We start from the raw sequence: 21,462 nt of genomic DNA, 5'->3' as shown, positions 1-21,462 counted from the left end.
AGAGATAATGCGGCAGACTGCAGTCAAATCATGTAAAATTACCTCTGTCACAGAGCTGGTTTAGGCTCAGGAGGGGACCCGAAACAAATGAGTGTATCCACCGCTGGGTTCAAACTCAATCAAACCATGCAAGACACTAAAATAACAAGATCTGACACAGGAAACTATTTTATGCTCACTTAGCAGGAATATTTCTTGGATGCGTTTTATAAAAAGGGGAGAACTGTTAAAACTAGTTTTAGTCATGAGGGATAACAGGACGTTAGGCTAACAGGCGCAACGCAATTAGCACATAAAACCTGTCAATGGCCTTCAATATCACCACCCTCTAAGGAGTGGCAGACTTATAAAGCCTCCTGATCTATTACTACAAAGTGATTAATCCTCCCCACACAATGACCACTCTTAAACTGGGCCTCTATATTATTAGGTAGCCCTATATGGCAGTTTAGCTTTGCACTAATTAGCATTCAGATCAGGGACCCGAGAGACAGCCCCTCCACCATGGAGGAAGGACATAAGATGAGATGGCGACACAGTGAAATGTCATTAACTTGATGTTAATTACTAATTAATGGGGCTATTTCATTTACATGTATCTCTGGCTCTCTGATGGGCCCCGCACTTACTGGGTTACTCTTACCAACCTACAAGCTGGGGGAGGGTTTATCTCCCCTCTCCTCTACTCTCTCCTTAGTGTTTCATCTCTGCTAATTAAATAGTGGGCCACTCATCATGATTATGTCTGCTTTTACAACACCATTTTCTGTCAGTGAGAGCACTCCAATAAGTGACTGACCACCTCTTTAACACCATCGCTGTATGAACTGTACATCCAAAGCCAAATTTCCGGCCAACTCTCTCCGACTCCGCTGACTTTTATCTGACTTGTTACTTTCCTTCACTTCTGACCCCCCCCCCCCTTTCTTTTTATTTGCCACGCGGCAGCCACAAGCCACCAGTCGTCATGGCAACCTGAGCCGTTCGGTCCCATGAGGAGGAGTGGGTTGGGTTGACTAGCGTCTGGCCATTCACACGTGGGTAGTGCCAGCTAGCCAACATGGCACACAGCATCCTGCCATATGGTGCCACCACATACGTCCCGCTGGCCTGGACTCGGAATCTGGACTTGTAGTGAGCCGCTAGTGTGAACAGGACAGACCTGGACTAGAACCTGTGGTCCAGAGACGGAACAGTGCAGATAAATGGTTCGCAGTTTCATTTGGGGGGGGGACCTTCCTGCTTTTTCATCTGTGGCGCCTGTGATGTCTGTGTGTGCGAGTTAAAAGTCATCTATATGAAAACTTCAAGCCTTCAGGCCTTCTGTGCCGCCACACAGAAGGCCTATCTACATGACAGAAAATGTTGAGGTATCTGTAGTGGACGCCATGTGCTCTCTCATTGCTGATACTGTGCTGCCTCTCTGTGGATCTACAGTGAAAATACATGCAGATACAATATCAAACAGGAACAACTTCCCTGTGTTGACAAAATATAATTTTATTCAAAGTTAACAGCTTTTAAATACAACATATCTTAAATGCATTAGAATACTGCATTTTCTTGCATTTATGTTTTTTTTTAATCTTACATATCTTACAGGTTATCAAAAGACTGTTTGTCAGAAGGCTTTCACAAACCCACAGTAAAATATGTTGGTGAACAGAACTGCATCTATTTATCAGATAATATCATATATATTATGTGTTCCGATGTCAACTTAATGACAGAAAAAAGAAACGAGACAACAGATGGGAGCAGTTGTAAATAATGCACATCTGCTGCAGGGCAAGCATTTCAGGAATGTGTGGACCTGGTTTGTCCAAAAAAAAAAAAAAAAAAAAAGGCAGAGAAAAAAATAGAAGGTTGATCATTTTTTACAGTGATCTTCTGCAAATAAATACAATTTGTGATATCAGATTTCAGGTCAGCTCTCAAACTATTCTCTGTAGCCAGACGATAGGTTTATGTGTCACACAAAAATAATCTGATAATGTTACACAGAATAATTATATCTTTACTCTGACAGACAGCAAGCAAACATTTAAATAAATCTAATTACTTTCCTATTACAACATTTTGGTAATAACTGATAATGTCCGAGATGAAATGGGCATTTCAGAAATCAAATCTGTCCCACAAAAGTGTACACTTCCCCGTTTCTACAAAAATCATCCAGGAAGCCATAAGCCTATGTGCCATTGTGTGTAAATATTAACAAGTGACACAGAAGCAATGAAAATCTTAGAAAGAAGGCAAATATGATCAATAATTAACACCGTGCTACCACAATGAGCATATCTCGCAGCTCTTTCATTGCTCAAATCAGGCACAAAATAATAAATGCATAGATTTAAAAAAGGTACACATGTCAAGTAAGCATCTAGACTGAATATTACATCTTCCAAATGTGAAACAAAATTTATAAAACTGTGCTCTGAACACCCAAAGCTAAATGCTACAATCACTTCGACATTCAGCCAGAACTACGCAGCTGGAAACTTTTGCATTAGTATCATCACACCACCTCTAGTTCTTTAACAGTACTGAATACAAGACATTATTTTTAATCCTCTCGCCCGTCCGGCAACATTCATCATGTCAGTGTGTAACATGGAGGCAGCCTTAATGAGCCAGGGGGGAGACACAACCTCCATTACCACCGTGACAAGAGCATGGTGATCTCCAAATACTGACATCACTTTCTTTTTAGTGCCGAGGCAACAAAGGTACGATAATAAGGACGGATCCCTCTACACAAAAAGTTGCCTGCAAAGTTTTCACTGAGATGATGTCAAGTTTCTCTCCAACATAATTATTAGCATTTCCCATACTGCATCACACTGATCTGATTTTCTGTCACCCTACCGAATATATTTCTTTTCTCTAACAAAAAAAAGAAGCTTTTGAAACTCATTAAGCCATATAAATATAAAGGCAATCAAAAACAATCATGTGAGGTATTTCTATGACATGCAATCACATAGAAAGAAAATACAGTTAATTTACTTAATAACCTTTGGTCTTCCAACTCAAAAACATATTCTTTGAGACAACAATGAGTGAGAGCGCACTTCGTTGAAGCCTCGCTGCCATAAAGCTTTGTGACCCCCCCCCCGCTTCCGAAATGATAAGATGAGCTTGTAACCATGGAGACAGGGACCACAGAAGGTAAATTGTACAGGACATTAGAGTGCCTGCCAAGTAATTAGTGCCTGGGTAATGAGGTGTCACTCAGACAGTTCTCTCAGTGATGGGTGAGTGGGGCGTACTAATAAAAGACTCCAGGTATGAGAGGCTGGACTCTCACTGCATCACCCACACCGCCTCCCCCATCCCCGCAGGGTAAGAACACACCACCTTGGTCTGTCACAGCTGTCAGAGAGCTCCTGAGACGAACACATCCATCACTCTCACGTCTCCTTCAACACACACACACACACACACACGCACTGAAACAGTGAGCTATGGCTTTCTAACAATCTCTGTGACTTTTCTAGTCCTAAGTAACACAGTCTGTAACAGCTGATGAGTATATGCTCACATGTTTCACAAGCTGGGACCAGGAGGTAGTGTGGACTTTTTTTCTCTCCAGCTATCCTTCCACATTCTTCCTGAACTAACAGAGCATTGTCTAGCACATCTGTGTTCTTCTAGGATTTAAGGCCGCAGCTCCACAAGACCTTTCACTGTGCTGGCTCCGCTGTGTGCTTTTCAATAGCTGTTGCAGTACTTCCTCAATCGGACACAGAGAGAATCATACTTTTCCCAGATGTTGTCTGCAGGTTTTATCCTGGTACCGCTTGTTATGCACTGGATAGCACTCCACTGTGGATATGTCCTAGCTGCTGGTTGCCCAAGGTCATGTCTCCCTTGGGGAAAAGCATTCTGGTCCATCTGATGACTGATGATTTAGATGTGGATGTTGTGGTGGCGGACTTTACTAGAGTCAATGTCGACCCGGCGGGCCTCAGCGAAGCCCAGGAAGGTGCAGAGGCCCAGCAGGTTGACTGTGGTGATAAGGGCAAACACAGACGCCCATGAGCCTGTTGCCTCGATGAGATACCCCGAGAAATACACCATAAGGACCCCTGCACAGGAACACACAGTAATCATTAATAGCATAATATCACAAAGATACAAACAACACATGAAGTATCTTTTATGTGGGGGTACAGTTAATTTTTTTTCCAGATGAATTGAGTCACAGTTCTCTCTGCGTCCCTCATAGGACCACCAACTGTCATCCCCTGTTCCCTGCATTATTCATCTGACACAAACTTCATTGTGCTCCTTTGATGAAATATGCATGCATAAGAGCCAGTGTGACTGACGCATCGGCTCAAAGTTTGTTTTCAGACGAGTGAATCAGTTGTTTCATTTAATAGTGTTATAGTGAAAGATTCATCGCCGATATTTCTTAATCAACAGAAACTCACCTGAGAAAGCGCCACATGTGTTCATAACACCTGCAAAATAAATGAAAGCACACGAAAGATGTAACATTTATCAAAGAATTAAAATTTCAGTTTTTGTTTTAAAAAAATCTTCTGTGGAACATTTTTTTTTTTTTAAAAACTCACCGAATAAAGCTCCGGCACAAGAAGGAGCAAGATCTTGAACATTTACAGAGACACCACTGTAATAGAAATACATATTATTAGTCATTTAATCTCATAAGATGCTATAATGACTCTTTGTAAACTCTCAGAGTAAAGCCAATACTTAGCCTGACAGTCTCTACCATTAAAAAAAAAATTTAAAAATCCATGTCTGTATCATGGAAATGCTTGTTTTCTCTTTACAGTCTGCTATCTTTGACTGCATCATTATTTGTCACTTGCCTCCATATATATTAAAGTCTGACACCTAAATTAATACATTTTCTTTCTTTAGGAAGCAAGCTCATTTAAAAAACAATGAAATAAAATAAAATTAAAAAAACAAATTTCTCTCGTAGGTACATGAAAAAAAATCTATTTCTTTTCTTTTCTTTCCTTTTTAATTGTTCATTCTTTTGCTCTTACACTTAAGTTAATCACAGTGTTACACTGGCTGATATGTTCCTTAATTACCATAAGACAGGGTGCATACTCTTTAGCAACCCAAAGTATGTGCATTAACCTGCACTTGAAAATATTGCACAACACACTGGGTGATATTTGCTAAAAACTACCCTGGAAATTATCTAGTCTTTTTGGAATAACAATGACAAACAGAGCTTAATAACACCCTATTTTATGCAATTATCCCAATGTGGGTAAAATGCAAAAATGTAATGACTCACAAGCAACAAACTGCATGCCTAATAAAAGCTGGGACCTGACATGTCTTCCCTGTTATATTTCGGGACTTTTTGTCAAAAAACAGACTCGTTGACTGGAAATGGTTGTGAGATATTTCGCACTTTAACGTCTAAGAGGCTGCTACATGATGCTGTCCTCATAATGAAAATAAAGGTTATAATATTAAATGGCATCACTAAGATGGAGTGTACAAAACACGAAACCGACAAACAGGAGCACCACATTTAAGTCTATCAGGGTCAGAAATACAGTGTGAAGGAATAGTGGGTGCCGGTACCTGTGACTGAAGGTGGTGAGACCCATAGTGGCAGACACAAATGCTACAGTCCAGGGGAAGGTGGTGTTGCCACACAGAAGAAGGGTAAACACACTGGACACACCCATGGAGAAAAACTAACAGGGGGATGAATGCACACAAAAACAGAAATCAAAATTCTATGTAGTTCATTAGTGCAAAGAGGACATTCATACACTTTGGATTGGGAGGAGGAAAATTCACAATGAGACTAAACATACAACATAAACACAGAATAATATGTCAAACGACAAATATTGTACCTGCATCAACTTCCTCACTGAGGCTGTATCGAAGCCTGAGAGGATCAAGAGGAAAAATTAGGATTTATACAGCCGCTTTATCAATCATGTTATATATTTAAAAATCATTTTCATTGAGTGTCCTTCAGGGCCCCTACCTTGAGTGATGAGGTGGTCTGACAGGCAGCCGCTGAACAGGGACGAGGGTATGGCCACCAACCAAGGAATGACATTGAACACCCAGCCCTGGAAAGACAACATATTTTCAGAGTATGAATGAACTTGACTAGAAACAGTGGGGAATGTTAACTGTTAGTTTCTTTTCCTATTAGGTACTTGTTGTTTAATAATGATCTGTCTCGGTGTGGCTCTATGAATGTCAATATTCATGACGACCAAAGAATGAACCTTTAATCACAACTCTTCATCTCGTGCCACCAGCAGGTCAAAGCTCATCTGCACAATGAAATACTCTACATCAGGGGTAGCCAACACGGTGCCCGCGGGCGCCTGGTTGCCCTCAGAGACCATGTGAGTTGCCCCCAACACATGTTCTAAAAATAACACTAGTCACCATGAAATTCCTCATAAAACATTATAGCTGCTGTTCTTTTTAAATCGAAAATACTTATATTAATGCAGATTTTAAATTACAATATTTATTATATTTTTTTTAAAAAAACAACGTCTTTGGTGTACATGAACTTTGACGTTGTCGGAGTCAAAGTTCACTGCGCATGTCCAACCACTACGTCACTCTGCTGAAGCGTCCAGACGCAGACACTTTGGGAAGATATAGATGTGGTTTTTTACCCCCAAAACATGACAGAGAAGTGAAAGAGAAAACACTATTTTCACGATGACTGGGAGGAAGAGTTCTTTTTCACGACAGTGAAAGATAAATGTATGTGTCGTATTTGCGGGGTGACTATTGCGACGGCAAAGCGGCACAATGTGGAGAGACGCTAATTTAGCCGCTACAAAGCTTCCATGCTAACTAGCCACCTGGTAGCGCATAGACTGTATGCACTACGGACAGGAAAACCCGGGACTTAAAGGCAGCTTTGACATCGACTACGCGGCGAAAAGCTTCTTCGTGGAGAAAAATGTACCATTAGAAAAGTTTGTTTTAGTCACGACGGACGGGGCTCCTCCATGACGGGTCGCCATGCAGGCTTCACTGTACGATGCAGAGGTGATCCAGACTTCCCAACATTCCTACATTACCACTGCATCATTCACCAGCAGGACATATGTATGTACAAAAGTGGCCGGATTTGATCATGTGGTGACTCGTGTCATGAAGATCATAAATGGCTCCAAAGCCAAACAACCAGGACATTGAAGGTGCTGCTGGAGGAGCTGTTAGCTGAACATGGTGACCTGTTACTACACACAGAAACCCCATGGATCAGCAGGGGAACAGTTTTACAGCGTTTTTTGTCACTGTTGGCCGAAATCAAAGAGTTGATGCAGTCCAAAGGGGAAGACACCTTGCTGCTTCAGGACACTGAGTGGATTCTTGCCGTTGCATTTTTAACGGACATCACTGGGAAACTGAACCATCTGAACTGTGAGCTGCAAGGTAAAGGTAAGACATGATAAGCTCTGCAATGCCAGGCTTCCCACTAACACACATTTACAGACAAAGAAAGAGGTAACATGTTGTCATTCAAAACACCGTGCCATGACACAATAAGTGAAAAATAATTTGTTGAAATCATGTAATGATTTTTTGTTATGATTTTTTAAAAATGTTGCAATGCTGGTGAAAAATGCTGGTGATTAGTACTAATGTGATAGGATTCATTTCAAAATGTGAAAGAGTTGATTTTTTTCTTACATAACTGATAATTTGTACAAACATGGGACAGAGTTCTTGAATTGTTCAAAAATGTTACAAAGGTAGTGGTTTGCACAAATGAAGCATGATTTGATGACAGTTAATGATTTCCTAAAAATGTTATAAGTGACAATTTGCACAGAAATGTGTCTGGTGTGATTTTGAACAAAATGCTGCAAATATGCTGATTCATACAAAACTACCAAGAAATATATTTACAAAAGTTTCAGAGATGGGATACCTCTGACTTTTAAATATTGGAACAGATTTCCGTATATGTGTGTGTGTTTCCTACCGTCATTGTTGTGGAAATCGTTGTTAATAATTATTGTAAGGAATAATTAACATAAATGTGATCAGAAAGTCTTTTGACATATTATTTTCATATTATTATTATTTAAAGATGATGGCACAAGTTTGCTATTGAGGAAGTTTGTATCAAACAAGGTGCCCTTCGTACTACTCAGTACCCTTGAAGTTGCTCTCAGGTTCAAAAAGGTTGGTGACTGCTCTGCATCTACCATGTGGATTGGGACACATTTTGCTTTTGACATTCATGATATTCAGATGATATTGGTTTTACATGACTTTTCCTCTAGTTTAATCATTTGGGTCAACATTTTAATTCGTTGAACACATTAGTTTGTGACCATATTCCTATTCCAAAACTATTAACATTCAGCTATACTTTATGTAAACTACTAATTAATGAATGTTAGCATAGCAACAAGCTGATATAATACAGGGGATGTGGTAAATGCGATAACTGCTTAACATGATCATTCTGGTGTTAGCATTAACCTGCAAACACCACTATGCCTAAGTACAGCCTCACATTGTCACTGACATGGCTGTAGATTCTTAAAGTTCTCATATCTGTGTATCAAAGTTGCATATTCAGATGTTTTTTCCATGAAAATAATCCTTTACAATCGCTTAGATGTAGCTCAACACCATTGATTTCCACTCAGCCCTCCCTGCTTCCTACACTGTGAAAGAAAAATTACTCTCTTTCCCCTTATTGAGGTATTTCCTCGCAGCTGTTAGCTGAAGACATCCCAAAATATCATGCAGGTTGCATCTGTCAACTACAGACACCTTAAATCAAGTTGTAGATCCTATTGATCACCTCAAATTATCCTACACGTTATCACCTTTGACCTCTGTTCCTATTTGCTTCTCCCAAACTGAGGCTGGGAGCTCATTCAGGTCCTCTCTGTCCCTAATCTGACACTGAGAAAGGCAGATGCTGCAAAAGAAGATACATGAGAGAGAGGCAAATACTGTAACAAATACATGACTTGGTTAAGATTAGATACTGTTTAGTCTACATTACGTAGTAGACAAGCTGTCTCCATATTGTGCCGTAATCTAAATATGGAATTCCTCCCAACTCAATATATACCCAAGGTTAAAGAGAATCCTCAGAATTGATGCTGCCAGTGCTCACATCAGTGTGTTGCTCGTTGTATCACTTCTCCTGATATCAGTAAATCTTATTCTCAACCTAAGCCATCTGAGTCACCATAGTGTCTCTGAATCTGCCTCCTCGTTCATCTCTCGACATCGCAGAATTCCCTAACACGCACCTAGCGCACAACCGGCTCACTTGTGACTCTACTCACATGCTGTAAAACTACGCTACACAACGGTGAGTTGCATTATTGGACTAAATTAGCCAAACATGTTTGAATCATAATCCGATTCTGAAGAATAATGATACTTGCCCCACCCAGCAAGTTGATGGGATTGGTTCCGTATGTGTCTTATGTAAAAAGTCTGGCTGTCAGGATCTGTGTTTTAGGGATGGCCTTTATGCTGCAGTTTCAAGGTGCAAATTCTCAGTCATGCAACTGGCTGCTGATTTCGCTCATTCCAGCATATAAAAACACTGTGTGTGGCAAGGTGAAAAAAAAAACAACTTGCCAAAATGCCAGCTTTGCTTTAGTTGATTTTCCTATGCATGTGAGTTAAAAAGTATGATTAAAAGGAGCATGAAAAGGTTGCATGATTACCTTAGCATCAGGGTAGGTGTCTTTAAAGAATGTTGGCAGCCACGACAGAAGAGTGAAGAAGGTGCTCGCTGTGCAAAGGTGCGTCACTATCACAGCACTGGTCAGGGAATAAAGACAGACTGTTACAGTAAATGCCTTGCAACTACATTTACACAAACCAGTGACTGCTCCGTTGTATTAACAAAAAAAATGCCCCAGTTTTCGGAACACTGAACCAAACTTGTGCTACTTTGACACCCATTGTTTTCCCTCCTAAATCTTGTCACTACTAGGTAGAAATCATCCAACAGTATATTAATATTTTAAGCTTAAAACCAGCAGACTATCATCGAATCATAGACTCTCAAGGCAGACCAGACAATCAGATTAAACAACAGAGGCGCTTGGTGCCAGTGAACATGGAGCATTTCAGTTGCATTACAGTACTGTATATAAATATCCAGGCAAGAGGGAGAAACTGGAAGAACCATTGCAGCAGTTGAGATCTAATTTTCTAAATTCCAGCACTGGGATACATTTCTACATTTGTCCTTCTGAATTACTATTCTAAATGTTTTATTTTTCCATAATAAGCCAAATTTGCATGGTTGCAAAACATGTGCAATTAGAGGTTGTAAATCAGCAGCAGAAATATGGCAGAACTTCCCTGATGCAGGTTTTGCAAGGCACTCCGAATTAAAGCTGCTCATTCATCTGCTATGTATATGTAGAGGGGAGCTACAGAGAGCTCAAAGTGCAGACATATCCAAAGGGTTGCACATTTGCTCACAGTCACACACACACACACACACACACACACACACACACACACACACACACACACACACACACACACACACACACACACACACACACACATTGCATTATCGTTATCTCACCAGACTGCAGGTTGTTTGAGGAGCCGTAACCAATGTCTTTTGGACAGTTTGGACTGGGCCCCACCGCTGCCCAGTGACTCCAGGGTGATTATAGGCCCTGCGCACACAGATGAACATGGACTCATTGGCACACAAGAGGGCACTGACTCCAAGTATACAAATAAGCAGGTACAAGGTAGCAGCACAAAATGACACAGATACTGTTGACACAGCTAAAGCAGCCCTTGCCTTCTCCTTTGAGTAGATATTTCCACATGCAGTAGGCCCACAGGACTGAGAGGAGACCGGAAACGTAGAAAACACTCTCCCAGCCGTACACGTCCAGCATGAGGGAGCCAGCTCCTCCAATCACCAGAGTGCTGAAAAAAATAGATCACGACAAGACACAAGTCACATAAACACACCCTTGTGTTTCAACATAGTTAAGATAAATTAGGCGCAAACATAACTTGAGTTAAACTCTGAAAACAAATGTCAGGATGTTACATAACACTGCCTATATATCTAAATGTAGACAATAAAATCACTATTTTTAAACACTGGTAGGCTTTACAAATAATTAAGGGATCACAATAGAGAGCTCTGACATAAAAGCCTCCTCTTAGTGTAGCAATTGTCTGGCAAGAATCCTTTTCTCACCGTTCCCTGTTTATTGTGAAACACTTGACTCACCCCAGGTAGGAGCCACTACCCACAGTGCTCATGAGGAAGCCCCGTTCACTTTCCACCACCTTTTGAGAGCACAGGCTGGCCAGGGAAGGGTAATGAACTCCTAAAAATCGAGACACAAAACACAGTTTGTACAATGAAATGTCAAGAAGAATTTAAGGGGCAATAGGATTAGATCACACAAATCATACAATATGGGAGGAAACTACAGATTTGCATTTAAGGTAATCTAAGTAACATATTCATTATTATGGCAGGTTCTAAGGTATTTGAAATCCAAAACTGGTAGATTGCTGCCAAATGAATTCAAAAACATTCCTAAAACATGCCACCTATGTAGTAAATCCAGTCTTGTACTCAAAACAAATTAACAAATGACAATGTGAGGATGGCTGTGCCGAAATCAAAGCATGCTGTGATTCACACAGGTCTATAAATGTCATGACATTATTCAATATGTTTAATTACCATCAACATTTTTTTTTTGCTGAAACTATACTTGCACTAAAACAGACAAAACTATGGCCAATAGGTTAAAGTTATAAAGATGTGGAATTTCCTGCTGTGATCAAATTTTAAGCATCAGAAAATTAGTTAAAACAACAATGTCTTTAGCTTTACCTCTGACCTTAAGTCAGATCACATGTTGTCTTTAGAGGCTTTTCGTGGAACTGGTTTTATGAAAGAGCTCAGCTCAAAGTGACAAATGGTACTCATTTAATTATTAAAAAAAGAATAACGATGCACAACACTAACCGACTAGGAATTTAAAATGTGTCACTATGACTTCAGGTGCTTTTTGTGGCAGACCTTATGACGTGGGAAAACCACATTTTGTTACCGATTGCTGCAATCCACTTAAGGGAGTTCTTGCTCATGGGCATGCTTGGCTGACTGTCATGGCTTACTGGGACACTTAATGGAACTATAACAACATTAATTCCACCAATGCTTTCTCTACTGCGACAAGTCAAATTGTCTGCTGTTAGAATGGTATATTCCCACATACACGTTTTCTCTATCTATGAGCTTCATCATCTCCTCTCTACTCCATCCTCTTGTGACCTGGAAATCGAACTCCTGAAGGATGTTTCAAATCTTAAAATGCATCTTGAGGAGAGACGACGCTTGCAGTAGACTTTTGAGCAACTGCGACAGTATAACGGGGCATGACATACAACCGTAGTATATTAACCATGGATTGAGCCAGACTGAAAAATCACATGATTCATTCTATATTATACTATAGCACTCTTTTATGTGTCGCACCTCTTACATACTTCATAGCACGCGTGGGTATTAAGTTAAAAAATGAAACCATATTGAATCTGTACATTCTTCATCACCTTACAAAGTAAACTAAAAGTGAAAATATACTGTACAATATTACAAACACAGTGATCATAAAATACAGGCTGCAACAAAACCACCGATGATGCAATTGTGTCATCCGTCATATTTAACTGATGTTGCCAAGGATGTGTCATTTTGTTAAATGCCTGTTGCCTTAACTCCTCTCTGCTTGTGTCTCCTCCTTATCGCCTCAGATGGGAGGGAAAAAGACGCGAGGAAAGGAGGCAAGGGAAGGAATCAAGAATGTACAAAATTAAGTCGAGGGGATGCACTAAGCTGATGCATGGGATACGGAGGTGTCACCTGTATCTTTTTAAATTATTTTTTGGCCTTCATTTGATAGGTCAGTGAAGACATAGACAGGAAAGTGGGGGGAAGACATGCAGTAAAGGGCCGTGAGTGGGACTTGAACCCAGGCCACTGCGTTGGGAACTACAGCCCCTGTTCATGGGTTGCCCGCTCTATCAGTTGAGCTATCCAGGCGCCCGTCATCTGTATCTTTTGAGTGTAGGCCTCAGCAGTGTTGAAAGGAACAAGCAGATATGAGATATGTTCAGGTATCATTTACTGACAGGTAGAATTTTTGCTAATTAAATCTAGTAGGTAGGGCTGAACTGATTCTGAGAGCGATTCGAGTAATTCGATTACTAAAATTCCTCGCTAACTGGTGGATCGCAGTGCGAGTCCGAACCCAGACTTCATCCTATACGGACCCGGACCTATAGACAATAAATTATAAGGGCTTTTTTTACGCTTCACTGTTTCTGTTTTTACCGACTGATTCAATATTCTCTGTAATAAATACTAATAAACTACTCAGTTTTCTTATTTGTGTTCTATCAGCTGCAGTAGCAGCAGTTTAAACGGACCAAACATATTTTTGTGATTTCTGCATCACCAACTAAATACATGTCGGGCTCCCATGGCTTTGAGTTTTAGTTGAATACCGGTGTACCGTACTATATATGTACAATACACCGCAGATGTCCACCCATGTTCCGCCATGACGGTTATTTCTGTTGCACAGTGTACTCACTTCCCCTATTGATGCTGTAACATGCAAGCCAAATCCAATTACTCTATTAATCGCCAGAATGATCAATACAATACTTGATTACTAAAATAATCAACAGCTGCAGTTCTGGTGGGTACTTCTAACCAGAAACAAAGACCCATGGGGTTACCAAAACACTGAGTTTTGAACAGCTCATATAATTATCACCTTCAAGACCTGGAAAAAAACATGTAGATGAGACTTTTTTTGGTATGGATTCCTCATCTAAACACATCTCACCTTGCAACAGGCCCATGAGGAAGCGGGCGAGTGTCATGGAGAGGATGGGCTGGGAGCAGAAGTGGGCCAGGAGGGGTGTGAAGGCTGTCATTGACCCCCAGGCTGCAGCTGACAGCAGGAGGACCTTCTCACCTCCCACCCTGTGGACACACAACAGTCAGTTCGGATTAGCTTTAACTGCACAGGAAACTGCATATATGTCTAAAAGTGAGAGGTGGCTCAACTCTGATTTCCTGGATAACTTGTAACACTATGCATAACTTTGGCCTAATAACAGGAGTAAATAAATTTATCCAAACACAGCTTACCTACTGATGACACTGGGAGTCTACAGTTAACATAATAATACAGAGAAAACATGGAGCTTCATTCACAACATTATCTCTCCAGGCTGAGCAAACACAACTGTGCTGTTTGCGTCCGTGCCAGGAATGGCCATGCAAACGACATCTGATACAAACGACAGGCAGGAAGCTGAAACAGGTGCGAACTGAAAACCCCTGTCGTCGCTCACATCAAAACAGGCGTCCGCATGAGATAATTCTGCCTCTAACCGCATTTTGTTACAGTTTGACTGCTTCTCACCGGTCACTGACGTAGCCTCCGAAGACTTGGGTGAAGCAGTAGCCCCAGAAGAAGCTGCCCAGCACCATGCCGGACTCCCTCTTGCTCCAGCTGAACTGCTCGGCCATGCTGACGGCACAGATGGGCATCGCCACCCTGGCACAGTAGAGGAGGCATGTCCCGAGCAACAGCACCACCATCCATACCCTCGCCACCGGCCTGCACGGAATGAAGGGAATTCACGTGAGCATCCTCAACGGTTAAGGACAAACTTTGGAATTATCAACAGCAAAAAAAAAAAATCATCAAAATCTAAAATACAGCACCTCATCTGTATAACAGCACACTGGACTGTCATATTGCAGATTTATGATCTAGTATTGCCAATTGTTTTTAACATATAGTAATACTTCTCTTATAGATCTGGGACGATGTTTCTGTCATCAGGGTTTATATGGTGGACATATAGTAAAAGGAATAATAGAGATTAACAGGTCAAAGATAAGCTCAGCTCATAGTATATTTGTGTGGATATATAGAAGCCATATTGAACATCCTTTAACTGCCTCTTAGTGAGAAAATGTTGTGAACTGAGAAATTGAGTGATGAACAGTTTTAATGTGATGTCTATGTTCTAAATGACATGCACACGCATACTGTACTCTTGCACATCCTACACTGCACTTTAACATCTCTGTCTCAGTATTTATGACATTGTAACTAGGGATGTGTGATAATATTGACCCACTGATATTATCGGCCCGATATTGGCATAAAAATGTAGTATCGGTCAGTATCAGTTTCTTTGCCTATCATGAAAACCGATAAAATAATGCCTGAATAATGACTGTTTCTTGAGAAATTTTGCATTTCACTGTACATGTGGTTTAATTACTTTATTTGACCAGGTAAAAATGTTGCAGAACCAGTTCTCATTTGCATACATGACCTGGCTGTGTGAGCATTGTGACATATAGAAACTCTTGAATCTTATATAAGGCAGCTGTGGTGCGTTCAACAGGGGTTAAAATGGGTCTTAATGGGAAAAGGTTCGCACAAGTTATCATTAAATCTAAAAGGAAATGAGTGCAACATCAGTTTTTTTTTTTAAATGTCAGAATGAATTACTTCCCTTTTTTAGAGAGCACTTGGCTCCTGTGGCACTGCAACTACATCTTAAAAGTAGTGAGGCAGGAGGAGAGGCCACAGACGATACGTGTCATTTCTCAGACAGGCAACAACAAAGATGGCTCTGATAAAGTGTCAGCCAGAGTTGCTGGAAACAATATTGATCTAAAAGGCTTCCTGTGTTGGGTGAATGTGTTAAACACGGAAAGCCCTGTTGAATACGAGACGTGAAAATGTTACCTCGGCCAGTTGCTGTTGTGTTCAGGCCACTTCTTGTGACATCCAGCGACTCCGATCTTGTCCAACGGATGGTTTTCCTTGTGACAGACCAAATCTGGACTATAGTTCTTGCCATATTTTTGAATAACTGCCATTCAACGCGAGGTGACGGACGGCAGCCTCTCTTCAACCGCTATTTTACTTACTTTCTTATAACGGTCGAACAGAAGTGAACGAGAGAAGAGAGACAGAGAGAGAGAGAGGGAGAAAAAAACTAACAAATCTTCTCGTAAAGTATTCGCGCAATCACATCGTAGGTTTTCGACGTTTCGGTCCCATAAACCTGGAAATGAGGACTTGACAGGAGGACAAGCGATGATCGCCGCGTACGGACCTGAAGCGAGAGGAGGCAGTCTATTTGTCCTGATGCCCGAGGAGGAGTAATCCACGTGTCAGTTTTTCTCCCCAGCCTCCACCTCCTCCTCCTCCTCCTCCTCTTCCTCCAGCCCGCCGCGCAGTTCCTCCTGCCGGTCGGTAGAGGGTTAATCAGGAAGTGATTTTAACCACGTTCAGCTGCACTCATCCCTCTCGTCCCACCACAGCATCTGGCTCCGGGGCCTTCCCGGTCATGACGGTGCAGATTTGAACACAAGGTGAACCGGCGTCGTCGCTCCCAGTAACCGGGATGTTCAGTTGACGACGGCGCACGAGGAGAGGAGCCGATGTGGGGCGGAGATGTGCGCAGCGGCTCGGAGGCTGCTGCCGGAGCTCCGTCTGCCCTTGGATGTTCGAAATAGCAAGAAATCGTTATATAATAGCCACTCCGCCAAATTAAAGTACCATCGCACTTTAAAAATAAATAAATAAATAAATACTCCTACATGAGCGGTAAATGTAATCAGAGTTACATTTACCGCTCATGTAAAGTACAAATAAAAGTCGTAATAATATATACTTATAAATTCCTCTGTATTCCCTAATGTTCAACAAATAGCTCTGGATCTAAATAATGTTTTTGTTATTGTTGTTCTTTTCTCTAATCGGCCTTAGACAACGGTCATACCTCATCCCTGCACACATACAAAAATCATAAAAGCAGTAGAGAAATGCTTTTGTGGTACTTTTACCAGATACATAACTACAAATCTAAGCCATAATAATAAACAAACAATAATTCCCCCAGTAAGCTAATGTTTTATGAATAGCCTTGAATGTAAATATTGTTTTTTGTTATTTTCTTTTTCTATTTTCTGTTTTTTCTTAGACAACCACCATACCTGCAAATTCCAGATGTTGCAGAAATTTAAAAAGCAGAGAAATGTTTTTATAATACGCTCCTCTAAATCCACGTAAAAGATAAAAGCAATAATAATGTATAGATAATAATTCTCCTATATTCCAAATGTTGAATGAATGGAGGAATGATTTTAAGTCGTTTTTCTACTTAGATAAGAGTTAGATCTCATAACTGTATGGTACAGAAATTGCAGATTTTTTTGACAGTAATGTTTTTTATAATTCTAAAAAAATTACACAAATCCCATAATAATATATAAATAATAATCCCATAATATTCCTGAATGTTTAATGAAAAGCCCTGGATCTAAATGATGTTTTTGTTAATTTGATGTCTAGTTAGCAGATTTGCTGTGATTGTTATTAGTGATTTGGATTATTGTGTTATTGGACTTTATATGTAAACTTTTTCTCCTCACCAAAACCAAGATATCGTTTTCTGGACTATTTAAAGGGCCGGTTATTCAAATTACCATTAAATATAATAATATTATTATTATTATTATATATTTATTTATTATATATTATTATATAATAAATAATAAAATAATAATAATAAAATATTTCAAGGCCTACAGTTTGGCCTGCAATCATAGTGATATTAATATGGAACATGGACTAAGCATAGAAAGAAATTGGGATCATTATACTTTGCCTTTGAGGACAGTGTCTGACACCTAACTTATGACTAACATATAACTTGAAAATGGTGCCATCATCAGCAAAAATTCTCAAGATGTGTGGGCTGGGCTAAGCTGCCAATGTTTCATAATCTTAGCAACACCTCTGTTACTAAGTACTCCAACTCTACTATAGTTCAAAGAAATATCCAGTTGTATCCACAGATTAACATTTTCTAGACATCTGAACGTTTTATAAAACACAGTAAAGCTTCATATATAATAGTTAAGATTAACTCTACTTCAACTAATTACAACAGTAAAATGAAACTTGGGTGTTAATGTATCAGTAATCTACAGTAATTAAAGACATAGTGGCAAAACAGTCATGAGACTTTTTTCACTCGGGAGTGTTTTAGATTGAATGTAGGTACTTTTTCTTCAGTAAATACACTGAATCTTAAATAAACTGAAAACCTCCTCCACTGCCGGTCATTCAGCATGGTGTATCTTTCAGTGTTGTTTTAGTTTAGGTGAAACTATTTATTAGTAGCTTAGGTAATTAGACAGTTTATTGTGTAATCTGACTAAAAAATGTGATGTCTACAATATTAATCTGCAACCTAACAGCTGTCAGATAGCTGTTGTGGAGTTCAAAGAAGTTAAAAAAAAAGATCATCATGAAAGCATGCAAGTCACCTGAAAGCATACAGCTGTAATGTCTTTCTGCCTTTTTTTTCTTTATCTCAACTGTCAAAACAGTTTCACATTTCCATAATCAAAACACGTCGATTATAACTTCCCAGTTTTAAAATTCACTTTTATTGCAAAATAACATACCAGCAAAAAAAAAAAAAAAAAAGCACATCTAATTTTGCAAAAGGGCTACTTGTTTCATAAATGTAAATAACCCATCTGTAAAAGAGTCACCATTTCTGCGGACATAAGAGTTATCCATTCACATCTTTACACATCATCTGCAACATTGTAAAATACTATGAAACCGAGGCTATCTTTGAGCTTGCACAGTCACAGTACGCTGCAAAGTTTATAGCATTCCAGTAATCGCACCTTTCCAACCAAATTGCTACAATAACATACATTCTTTCCTTTGCTCTAGTCTTTGTCAGCAGGTTTTGGTAACATCCCAAGCAACAATGCAGTATGAATCTAAAGTTGAAATTAACTTTCAAAGTCACAGTAGCTTGAAATACCCCAAATATCTTGTTTTGGCTATTGCCGCCACATAAGAGTACTAGCTGAAATGTGTATGTTTTTGTGAGGAAGAAACATGTTTATTTGAAGCAGTGCACTATGAGCCAACCATTTTCCCTGAACATCAAACTTTGCTCCCTCAAAGTGGTCACACACAGAAAACAGCCTAATTTAGGCTTTATTCACACCCTCCTATGCCAACAACTTTCCCTGCCAGCAGACAGAAAAACTAGTGTAACTGAAACATACTCATTTTACACAAACAAATATGTCAATTAAAATACCGACTGAAATAATGATCTGGCTTGTTAATTTACTTTGAGAGGTCATTTTAAAATGCAATCAACTGAGTGTTCTGCACATACCGAGTTAATAAAGTATCAAAAAGCAACCCTTACAAAAAAAAAGAAAAGGTTGTACTCTATATGAGTCAGTTTGTTGGGGGTATAAATAGGGTATAAACGAAACATGTCCATTTTGTAATGCTGTGATACTTTTTTCACTCTGGGTCCTTATTTAGGGTCTTCAATGGTTCCCTTGCTGAGGTCAGTCATTTTGGGATACTTCACTTTCTTTTGGTCAAGTTCATTTTGAGCCCACAGCAGTAGTTTCAGGAGCTTGGCCAGCTTGGGTGTTGACTCTCTGTTTTCATAGTCTAGCACACACTGATTCACTTCACTCCACACCTGAAAAACAAACCACAAACAGGTTAATGCTTTTTGTTAAACACATTTGAGGCTTTTTTTCCACCCCTGAGGCTATGGAAAGCTCATATCAGAACTAAAGAGGACTTTTTACAACTGCTTGTTATAAATTAACTGATCCCAATGTGTCAAATTGGCAGGGTACCACAAGGGTCACTTTGCCATGACTACAAATCAGTTCTAAATTAAAATCTGAGTTAAAACTGATCCCTAAACCTGCAGAAACTTTTTTTTTTTTTAGTAATGGATCCTGAAGTACAGGTGGCATGTAGCTCATCTTGTCACTTATCATTGCCTTTAGTGAATCTGGTTTTCTCATAAGCATCAAGACCTCTTTTGCAGGCAAGACACAATAGCAGAAAAAATGGAACAGAGATAAGGCATAAAGCAAAATATAGTAACACAAAATTCACATAAAAAGCATCATTTAAAATTAATATATTTTATGTGTGATATGACCAAAAAGTGCTAAGGGCAAGAAAAACAAATGTGAATTTTTACTAATATGCTTTGACTCTATACCTTTTGCCTCTGCATCATATTGAGCAAATCTCCAAAAGGTGAGTCTTCTGGGTTGTCAAATGCCAGCAGTGCCAGCGTCCTCTCCATCTCAGTCAGACATTCACGACTCTCCTCCCCCTGCTCTGCTAACTGGGACTGGGCAAATTCAAGGGCGGCTTCAGTCTCCCTCAAACGAATCAACTCAATAAGATGCTGCTGCTGCAAAGATCAAGAACAAACAGCCATTGTTGCAACCGGAAGTGAAAACAACAGTCATAGCATGACATGACATTACAAAGCAGCATTTCAGAAAATACAACACTGGTATGTATGCGCTGTTTTAGTTTACCTGCAGGTGAAAGTAGAGGTAACGATTTGTATCCAGCAGTTCTGGGTGCAGACTGTTGATAAGCGCAATAGCATCCTGGATCTGTCCCTTCAAGATCATCTCTCTGATCTTAATTCTTTCATCTAGGGAATCCAAGTCCACGCTCGGCTCTATTCCAGACTCCATCCTGAATTTCTCTGCTGCCTCCTTGAAACCCTCTGTTTAACAACAACAACAACAAAAAAAGTAGTGAAATCCTGCACATTCCACATTCGAACACCACACTTCACCGCACATTTGATCTTTGTAGACATCTACAAACAAACGCAGTGACAAAAAACATACACAAAAAATAGGTACTTTACCTGTCACCAGATAATTCATAATGAGCCTGTTCATATCAGCTCTCTGAATGTGGACATTGTTGAGTTTATCCATCCACTCTTCCCTTGTTATGTCCTCCGGCTTCTCTGCATAACTCATTATGAGAATATCCTGGAATGGTACAGAAGAATGGCTATGTGGTGAGTTTAGCGGATGACATTTCAGACACGGAGAATACTGAATGACATTATAACGCTGACGGTTTGGGTAGTTAACTGATAGCTCTTCAGTTTGTCAACAACACGGCACCGGAAATTCTAAGTAACAATAGTTCGGGCCTTCGATGAAAACCACAACATTGAAGCCGACTACTTCTGCTTGAAGATTTATTTATTTCGCATACATATATCTGGAACGAATCCTATTCAGTTTTCTTTTCAACTATTTCTAGGCATATACTACCCTATGACAATACAGTGGCTGCTTTATTCACCATACCTGAAGATTTTATCGCTACTTCCCAGCAGTAGCTAGCTAGCTAACGGAGGGCGAGCCTCTTCTTCTTCTTCTCTCTCTTTTTTTTTGGCCTGTTTCTGGTTCCGTAAACTCCAAGCTGCATACAAACTGCTGCCCCCTACAGTCATTTTAAAGAATAGCATACCTCAGAA

At 39.9% G+C, this 21,462-nt stretch overlaps 2 protein-coding genes across 2 annotated transcripts; both read right to left on the bottom strand.

Moving 5' to 3' along the window:
• Window positions 1-1,479: 1,479 nt before the first annotated feature.
• On the bottom strand, window positions 1,480-16,590 carry slc17a9b (solute carrier family 17 member 9b). The gene is made up of 13 exons (XM_023278655.3): window positions 15,828-16,590; window positions 14,481-14,678; window positions 13,896-14,035; window positions 11,252-11,351; window positions 10,808-10,938; window positions 10,580-10,676; window positions 9,702-9,798; window positions 6,002-6,089; window positions 5,865-5,899; window positions 5,584-5,699; window positions 4,584-4,639; window positions 4,440-4,469; window positions 1,480-4,091 (listed from the first exon to the last, which is right to left on the bottom strand). The coding sequence occupies exons 1-13, from the start codon at window positions 15,959-15,961 to the stop codon at window positions 3,913-3,915; spliced, it is 1,401 nt and encodes a 466-aa protein (XP_023134423.1). The 5' UTR covers window positions 15,962-16,590; the 3' UTR covers window positions 1,480-3,912.
• A 1,935-nt stretch (window positions 16,591-18,525) lies between these two features.
• LOC111574193 (glucose-induced degradation protein 8-B homolog) lies at window positions 18,526-21,387 on the bottom strand. The gene is made up of 5 exons (XM_023278632.3): window positions 21,293-21,387; window positions 20,836-20,965; window positions 20,492-20,688; window positions 20,164-20,361; window positions 18,526-19,623 (listed from the first exon to the last, which is right to left on the bottom strand). Exons 2-5 carry the CDS (start codon window positions 20,951-20,953, stop codon window positions 19,450-19,452), a joined length of 687 nt encoding a protein of 228 aa, XP_023134400.1. The 5' UTR covers window positions 20,954-20,965; window positions 21,293-21,387; the 3' UTR covers window positions 18,526-19,449.
• Between the last annotated feature and the right edge of the window lie 75 nt (window positions 21,388-21,462).

This window comes from Amphiprion ocellaris, chromosome 8 (assembly GCF_022539595.1).
Source record: "Amphiprion ocellaris isolate individual 3 ecotype Okinawa chromosome 8, ASM2253959v1, whole genome shotgun sequence".
Lineage (NCBI taxonomy): Eukaryota > Metazoa > Chordata > Actinopteri > Pomacentridae > Amphiprion > Amphiprion ocellaris.
This window is presented reverse-complemented; position numbering and strand designations above follow the sequence as displayed.